Source organism: Macrobrachium nipponense, chromosome 7, assembly GCF_015104395.2.
Source record: "Macrobrachium nipponense isolate FS-2020 chromosome 7, ASM1510439v2, whole genome shotgun sequence".
In the NCBI taxonomy this organism is placed as follows: Eukaryota; Metazoa; Arthropoda; class Malacostraca; order Decapoda; family Palaemonidae; genus Macrobrachium; species Macrobrachium nipponense.
The window spans coordinates 60,256,779-60,266,778 of record NC_061109.1 but is presented as its reverse complement, the minus strand read 5'-3'; the positions used below and the strand labels follow the sequence as shown (position 1 = coordinate 60,266,778).

The 10,000-nt window shown below is 32.5% G+C and overlaps 1 protein-coding gene across 5 annotated transcripts in view; it reads left to right on the top strand.

The window, feature by feature from the left end:
* LOC135217499 (receptor-type tyrosine-protein phosphatase kappa-like) overlaps window positions 1–10,000 on the top strand; it is a 184,774-nt gene that overhangs the window by 140,564 nt on the left and 34,210 nt on the right. For all 5 annotated transcript variants that reach the window (XM_064253451.1, XM_064253454.1, XM_064253450.1 and 2 more), the window contains 4 exons: window positions 1,266–1,381; window positions 3,963–4,050; window positions 7,891–7,967; window positions 8,926–9,060. In XM_064253451.1, coding sequence (XP_064109521.1) covers window positions 1,266–1,381; window positions 3,963–4,050; window positions 7,891–7,967; window positions 8,926–9,060 — 416 coding nt within the window. The remainder of the gene's footprint in view (window positions 1–1,265; window positions 1,382–3,962; window positions 4,051–7,890; window positions 7,968–8,925; window positions 9,061–10,000) is intronic.

Here is a 10,000-nt window from a genome sequence, read left to right as displayed (position 1 = left end):
TTACTTATCACCAATTACTGCAGGAATAGGGAAGGAGGAGATAGAGAGTTTCTCCAACGCGTAATTGTAGGTCTATTGAGGAGCCGGAATTCATACTGGCGTTTGTAAATCGGACGCCAGGTGTCCTCGTGGTAGTCAGAGACCTCTGTCGGTGGTCTGATCTCTGATACTTATTCTTACCTGTTTAAATTTGTTTTAAGTATAGATTTTTTTTTTTGTGCTCCATTTTTTAAAAATTATTGGTGTCTTTATTTATTTGCTCGAGTGTTCCAAATATGATCGTTCAATTCTGTGGAAGTTCGTTTTGCAAAGTGATTGCTTTAAGATGATGATGATAATAATAATAATAATAATAATAATAATAATAATAATAATAATAATAATAATAATAATAATAATAATAATAATAATAAAATAAGGCCAGAAATTATTCGTTACAAAAGGAACATCATTTTAATAAAATAATAAAACCTATAATTGATCGTTACAAAAGAAACTTCACTTTAAAATCATTAATAGATATTTTTTGATACCTTGTCATATGAGCAGAAATTAAGTTTAAAATGTATCCATTACAGGTGTCAATGTCAGTTAAGCAGACTTTGCATTTAAGGTATACACAATTATTATAATTATTAATTACTAGACAGACATTATTCATTTCATTAAGAAAAAAACATCACAATGTTACTGATTTCATTCTTTTAATGAGTATTACTTTCATAGAAACAAAGTCATTTTTACGTACCTTCCTATTTAAATCATCATCTTTTGGATAATAATAAATATGAAAAACACCTCTAAACATAAGTAAATGAAAATAAAGAAAACAAATAAGGAGAGATATGATAAGAAATAATGGGAGATAAATTATATTAAGTCATCACTATGACTACAATCACAAAAGTGTAACACACCTCTCTAGATATACTCACTTGTAAATTCAGCAAAAAAAAAAAAAAAAAAAAAAAATAGACAAAAGCTCAAGAAAAAAACAAGGGAAAAAGTATGAAATTGCTAAATAATTGAAATGAAAAAAAAAAACAGGATGAAAAAATAGATTAAAAAAGGTAAATAAATAAAATAAAAAGCAAAACGGTACAAATCCCCACAAAAATAAATACATAAAAAACAAATAAATATAACACAAGAAAAAATGCAAATCTTTACAACGTAAACACAGATAGTAAAAGTTGAATGTAAAAAAAAAAAAAATTACCAAGAAATGTAAATTCTAACATCTGCAATATTTTTTCTCATTTCAGCGGAAGAGGAGAAGGCTATAGGTGCTATGCCCACAAAACCCACAGATTCCAGAGACTTTCCACGACTCTGCGCAGAGCATCGCAAATACCCCATCCTTTACAAAGTAGAATTTCAGGTAAGGGTGACATTCTTAGTCTCTGAGAGAGAGAGAGAGAGAGAGAGAGAAAAGAGAGAGAGAGAGAGAGAGAGAGAGAGAGAGAGAGAGAGATAATAACCATGTTCTAACTTATTCTGATTGACAATAGAATATATATATATATATATATATATATATAGATAGAGAGAGAGAGAGAGAGAGAGAGAGAGAGAGAGAGAGAGAGACCCATCTATAAAAAGCATAATTTTCAAAACAACGATGTGGACAAGTATGTTATCTAACATTTCCTTGTGGTTTGAACGCTGATATGTCATATAATATTTTTTACGGAGGAAAAAGGTATTCCGATAGTATCCAGTTACCCCAATAATTTGTTTCTATTTTTGTAAATACTTCCTAACAAGGCATCTCTATGAAAATGATTGGTATTGGTATATATCCTCTGTAATTGTTAAACAATATATATATATATATATATATATATATAGTATATATATATATATATAATATATATATATATATATAATTATCATTATTATTATTGTTGTGGTCACTGTTCAAATGTTACTTATGACACTTCACTCTCTTTCCATTTACTATTATTATCATTATTATTATTATTATTATTTTATTATTATTATTATTATTATTATTATTATTATTCTTGTCGAAATGTTTAGCGTCACAATCCAGACATCTTAATGCTTAGTATTCAAGCCCTCCTCTCCTACTATGGCTTCTGTTTTGACAAAATGAATTCCCACCTCCCTTTTTTTTTGGAAAAGGAATTCAATCAGGGACATGACACGTCCGTAAAGGATCTAATTACATCCTTTTCTACTGATTGCATCCTATTGTACTACTGCAAAATCTCCTGGCTCGAGTTAATTAGTTTTCAGTTTATTTTCAGTTTATTAGACTTATGCTTACATTAAGGTCTATCTCGGCTTATGATCACATATAATCCTACCTCGGCTAATGGTTGCAGATAGGCCTACCTCGGTTTAGTTACCTATATGCGCACCTCGGCGTATGATTATATATAGGATTACCACGCCTTATGATTACATATAGGGCTATACCTATCGAGGTTACGAATAGGTGACACAGCCGGAAGTATTTTGATAACAGGTCATGAACTAAGTACACACACACACAGACACACACACACACACACACACACACACACATATATATATATATATATAATATATATATATATATATATATATATATACATATATATGTCATATCACATTACCGTGATTAATATCCTCTTGCGGTGGCGGGGTGGGTTAAGGCTTCACTGTTGTCATGGATTTGAAGGTGACGATGGTTCGTGTCCGTCAGCCGGCAAATCCATTATCGCCTAAAAAAATTCCCGTTCGGTTAAACACATATGAAAATATATTAATTCCGAGGCAGAGCGTATTAGATATTAAAGGACATTTAAGCTCGATATATATATATATATATATATATATATATATATATATATATATATATATATATATATATGTATATGTATATATACATATATATATACATATATATATATATATATATATATAGATATATATATATATATATATATATATATATATATATATATATCTACATTAGTTCATTATGCCGAGGTTTCAAGATAGTTGCTTTCGTCGCAATTTCAAGGCTGCAAATGATTACAAAACCATCTTACAAAAAGTCCCACCACATCGATACGTACACAAATTGTAAGACAAATTAGAAACAGGAGGAATAGAAACAGGGCATACCTAAACAGCAGAAGTAATAAGACTAGAAACATATAAGTTTACTCAAGATCCAGCAAGAGCAATGGTGCTTTTCCCTTTACCTTCGAGACTGTGTTTATATATATATATATATATATATATATATATATATATATATATATATATATATATATATATATATATATTTTATATATATAACCCATTAAGTTTTAAGTTATATGCTGGGATTCGAGCCTTGTAATCAGTACGATTCTTATGATTATTTTCATATTTATGATTATTTTTATATATGTTTATATTCAAATTTTTCAGGATAGAAAACTTAACTGATGGTCTTATAACATGAAAGATAGTTGATCCATGTAAAAATAAGTATTTGCATATAAATGAGTAGATAATTCCTGCTTAAAAGAAAGAGTGCGCATGAGCAATGCTCCTTCAGATTGAATAAGTCAGTTTAGGTTAGGCAGAGATATATTATTCCAATTCAGGTTAGCTTAAAGTCGAAATTTGCATCCTCTGTCAACCTTCTCGTCCCACAGCAATCTGCTACACCACTGGAACAGATTGGTAGTATTTACCGTAAAACTCGGTGTATGACTAGAAAAATAACAAGAAAATTCTTCCTGTTATATCACATATAGGCATCACCTTGGCTTATGATATGCCCAGATACTGATTAGAAGAGGAAGACAACCAACAGAAAACGTCCTCAGTTACTGCCAGCGGAAAACGGATTAACCTAACCCACCTTTATTGCACCAACCCATACAATGACACGTTGAAATGGAATTTTATCCTGAAATTTTGTTATTTTACTAATTATCCGTATTTCCTCTTTGCAGATGGCTGTCAAGGTGGAGCCGCACAGCATCAGACACGCGCTGAAGGAAACTAACGAGTGCAAGAATCAAAATAAGAGAAGCCTCGCGTGTGAGTCTAAGTAGCTCTCATTTTGTTATTTTTCCTTCTCTCGCCTTTTCATTTTCTGTCGTCTTCTGTCTTTCTTTTCAAGCGGAATTTTGATTCTGGATGATCCGTTTAACTAGGTGTAAGGGATTATGGAATTTATAGTAAGACTCCTGAATTTAGTTTGTTTCACTTTGCGGTGAGACGAAATAGTATTCTTATTTCATGTCTCATTCATATTCTATTATATTTCACCCTAAGAGACATTATACTATGATTGTTAAGATTAATATTATTCTTGTTTTTGATAACCACTTCTGGTATCCACAGTAATATATATATATATATATATATATATATATATATATATATATATATATATATTATGTATATATATATCAAATCAGGCGTTGAGTGAATGAAACAGCTCATGTTTTTATAATTTTAAGCTTAATTCATTGTCAATTCTTATACATAGGGCATATTTTATTACATCAAACTGGCATTCCTTCAATCAGGAAATAAATTACCTATTGGAACATTTTAAAAATAATTGCTTCCCTCAAAAGCTATTTTATAAGAGGCTTCGGAGTTTTCTTAATAAGCAGTTTTTTAACAATACGAAAACATTTATCACGGTACCAAAGTTAGTCATTTATGCAAAATTTCCATTTTTATATGATGACTCCTTCAGAGAAAGGTTTACCCAGATTATGGAAAAACATTATGGTGCAGTCAGTATTAAACTAACACCAAAAAATCCATTAACAATTGGGTCTTCCTTTAAATATAAAGATCGATTGAGTCCCTTCTTGACCTCAAATGTAGTATATAAATATACTTGCCCAAAGTGTAACTCTGGGACTTATGTGGGATCTACGAAGAGGTTACTGAAGGTCAGAATCGATTCTCATCGTAGAAAGTTTCCGAACAGGAAGTAGGCTCTCCAACCCTGAACATTCAAATATCAGGAACCATGCAAAAATCTGCAAAACACAAATCGAAAGAGACGATTTTTGCATCATAGGGCAAACGCCAAACCCCCAAGAACTACCCATTTTAGAGTCGTTACTCATTAAGCAGCTGGTTCCCCAGTTGAATACCCAAACCTCCTCCATCCAACTGTACCTTAGTTAACGTGTCTCCTATCATTCAGTCTTCCTCTCTCTTAACTTAAGGTTGGTTGGCGGTTCCAGCTTTTAAATAATAATTTTCTGTAATTGTATATTTTAGTAAATTTTAGTCTATTTACGATTTTTTTAATGTTTAGTAAATTTAAGATTGTTTTATAATATAATTATTTTAATTAATTGACAGATTCCCAGAAGATGTAATAAATGTTATTACGAAACGTAGGAATAAACGCAGGTGACGACCAAGGAATACATCAACGCCTGATTTGATGTATTCCTTGGTCGTCACCTGCCTGCCCCTTGGTTGTATATATATATATATATATATATATATATATATATATATATATATATATATATATATATATATATAGTATATATATATATACATATGTATATATGTATATATATATATATATATATATAATATATATACTCATATATATATATATATATATATATATATATATATATATATACTATATATATATATTATATATATATATATATATCATATATTATATATATATATATATATATATATATATATATATATATATATATATATATATACAACCAAGGGGCAGGCAGGTGACGACCAAGGAATACATCAAATCAGGCGTTGATGTATTCCTTGGTCGTCACCTGCGTTTATTCCTACTTTTTTCACGTTTCGTAATAACATTTATTACATCTTCTGGGAATCTGTCAATTAATTATAATTATATTATAAAACAATCTTAAATTTACTAAACATTAAAAAAATCGTAAATAGACTAAAATTTACTAAAATATACAATTACAGAAAATTATTATTTAAAAGCTGGAACCGCCAACCAACCTTAAGTTAAGAGAGAGGAAGACTGAATGATAGGAGACACGTTAACTAAGGTACAGTTGGATGGAGGAGGTTTGGGTATTCAACTGGGGAACCAGCTGCTTAATGAGTAACGACTCTAAAATGGGTAGTTCTTGGGGGTTTGGCGTTTGCCCTATGATGCAAAAATCGTCTCTTTCGATTTGTGTTTTGCAGATTTTTGCATGGTTCCTGATATTTGAATGTTCAGGGTTGGAGAGCCTACTTCCTGTTCGGAAATTTTCTACGATGAGAATCGATTCTGACCTTCAGTAACCTCTTCGTAGATCCCACATAAGTCCCAGAGTTACACTTTGGGCAAGTATATTTATATACTACATTTGAGGTCAAGAAGGGACTCAATCGATCTTTATATTTAAAGGAAGACCCAATTGTTAATGGATTTTTTGGTGTTAGTTTAATACTGACTGCACCATAATGTTTTTCCATAATCTGGGTAAACCTTTCTCTGAAGGAGTATATATATATATATATATATATATATATATATATATATATATATATATATATATATATATATATATATATATACACGCCGCAGATCTCAGTTACCAAGATACAATTTTGACAAAAATCATAGGTAAAGTAGGCATGTGTCACTCAAATGGTCAGGAATCATCATTTTGTAATGAGTAAAATCTTCGTTTTATGAGAATAAGAGTTCGTTACTTGACTCAAATGTTTTATTTCATCTTTCTGTTACGTTTTTGTGAACTTTCCTCCTCAAGCACTGACTTACGTGCCTCTTAAACAAGGGCAGGTTATTCGTTATTTTGTATGTGCTTCCCGTTATCTTCTGTTACTCCTTTCAAATGAACGCCATACTCTCTGGAAACCCGAATTTTAAGTTAATGATCCCTTTGGTGGGCTTGTTCCATCTGAATAGGGTTAATCTTCTCTCTAATAATAATAATAATAATAATAATAATAATAATAATAATAATAATAATAATAATAATAATAATAATAATAATAATAATAATAATGGGCACGTTTTCCGTGGCGAAAATTATGATATTGGTTATAGGTTCACAATACGGTAACTGCCTGAGAGTTGATGGTTCTTTATAATTATCAATAGCTTTTGGAGCCCTGTACTAGGTTCATCCTCAGTTAAGAGAACATAGTGACTTTAAAAATTCGTCGAGGTAAACTTCTGAGCAGGCCGAGTGTCAGTTGTTGTACAATTGCACAAAGTAGAACGCAAATGAAGGAAGCGCTCAATACCTCAACTATACTCTGTTTTTTCTCATCTGTCCACCCGCCAGTAGTGTTTGCGTATGGTAACACTGCGTCCCGGGCTTTACATAGGTTCCCTGTGTGTAAGTTTTAGGTAAATAGAAGATATCTGGGTGTACATTTGCAACTGAAAAGTGTTTTAATAATGCACTGTATGCGAATTATACCGTTAATATTCGAAATAGGATATTGTTATTATTGTTGAATGTAAGCTGAATGTAACTATCTAAAGCCCGGGACGCAGTGTTACCATACGCAAACACCACAGGCGGGTGGACAGATGGGAAAAAAACCGAGTGTAGGTGACTCCGTTGTGGGTTAATGTTCGTATTTCTGTTCATTATTCGGCTGGAACGCCTTGTGGGCGGCGATGATGCAACATGGTGGCCCCACAGCCCCATCCCTCTGTGGCGCGCCTGCAAGGGTGCTAGACGTAAGGTCCCTTTTGCTGTACACTGTCTGAGGGAGGAGAGCAGAAGAGGAAGTAGCAACAGGCAGAGGAAAAACAGAGCTGGTCTTAAAACAAAAAGTTTTAACAAAGTTTGTAAGAATATAAAAACTGACTAATGGGTCTTCACCAACTAACGACTTGTTACTGATATTGACATTTTCCAGACGATTACAACAGAGTGGTTCTGGAACCTACACCTGGAGTCCCAGATTCTGACTACATCAATGCCTCTTACGTAGATGTAAGTAGAAATGAATTTCTAATAGCTTTTTGTTGACCATAGTTGAAAGAAATATCTATAAGTCAGCTGAGGTATTGCTGGAAAGTGGTCAGTTCATTACGAGATTACTGTAAGCGCGTTTTCGTGTTCTTATGTTTTATGGTTATAAATAGCAACTCAGATCGACAGATGAATATTTAGATAGATAGACGTATAGATGGATAGATATATATACAAAGTTAACTCTACAGCAACGCTAAATACGTGAGCATGAAGATTAAACAAATGTATGAATAGAGATTTAAACGCAATGACATGAAAGTTTAGCTGTGAAAAAAATATATGATATATGATATATATATATATATATATATATATATATATATATATATATATATATATATATATATATATATATATGTATATATATATATATATATATATGTATGATATATATATATATATATATATATATATATATATATATATATATATATATATATATGTGTGTGTGTGTGTGTGTGTGTGTGTGTGTGTGTGTGTGTGTGTGTGTACAATGCTAATCAGACGTGAAACGCTTTTTTCGTTAAGATAAACATGATGCCAGCTGTTTTGCTGAAACACGAGAGACAGACAGACAGACAGAATTAATACGCAAACACACACACACACACACACAACACACACACACACACACACACACACACACACATATATATATATATATATATATATATATATATATATATATCATATATATATATATAAATATATATACACACAGATACACTTCATCTCTTGTTAATAAGACCCATGATGCTGCTTGACATATATACGTATACGTTATAGTGTGTGTGTGTGTGTGTGTGTGTGTGTGTGTGTGAGAGAGAGAGAGAGAGAGAGAGCACGCTGCTGCATCATCCTTCCTTTGAAACCGAGATGATCCACCCTGACGATGTGCGATACGTATCATTGGCAGAGCCTGCTGACTCCCAAAGCTTACGTAGCAACACAGGGTCCCCTGGAGAACACCATCGGTGATTTCTGGCGATTGGTCTGGCAAGAAAGGTCTCGACTCATCGTCATGCTTACGAAGACCTTCGACTTCATCAAGGTAAGTCTCTCCCCCCCCCCCCCCCCCCCCAACCACTTTACTTTCCCTGTTGAAGTAGCGTAACTTCGAGAGTCCCCCTTAACCTGCTGAATCAGCGTAACTGGGTGAGTCCTCCTTTACCTGTTGAATTAGCGTAACTGGGTAAGTCTCCCCTCACCTGCTGAATTAATGTAATTGGGTGATTCCCCCTTTACCCGTTGAATTAGCGTAATGTGGTGGGTCACCCTTTACCCGTTGAATGGGCGTAACTTGGTGGGTCCCCCTTCACCTGCTGAATTAATGTAATGGGTGAGTCCCCCTTTACCTGTTGTATTAGCGTAACCTCGAATGGTGTTCTGTTATCTTTTATAAATTCGTTTCATAATTCGTCAGCGTTCTTTACGTCACAGTTTTTGCTTTAAACTTAAGGCAAGCAGAGTTAAGCTTCTACAAACAGTGTGACGTTTTCTATAATCGGTTTGCTACGAGTTTTATCTTGGCTACAACTAACCTGCCGAATAGTTTACCTAATGCAGTTGTGATGTTTTCCAGCATTAGGTTTAATACCACTGAATATTACTAATTTTACCCGGGGTGTTATCTCGGATACAAATAAATTTATAAAATTTCGAACAGTTTACCTAGTGCAGTTGTGGAATCTTCTGATCTCAAAATATTTAAGCGAGGAGCAATTTTCTTCATGCTCTCTGCTGCTGGCGACGTCTGAATTTAGGTGTATCGGTTTTATGTTCTATTCCGTCATACTTAATTATTCATCACCTTTCCCTATAACTTGTGTCTATCTATGCAGGCTGATTTTCCTTTGGAACCTTCTTAGGTTTATAACATGTCGACTCTGTCCATAAGGGGTTTCAGCTAAAGATTTTAAAAAGAAAAGAAAGAAATGGTGTTTTTATAAAAAACCTGTTTGTTGTTATTCGTTGGCATATGATCAACTGTA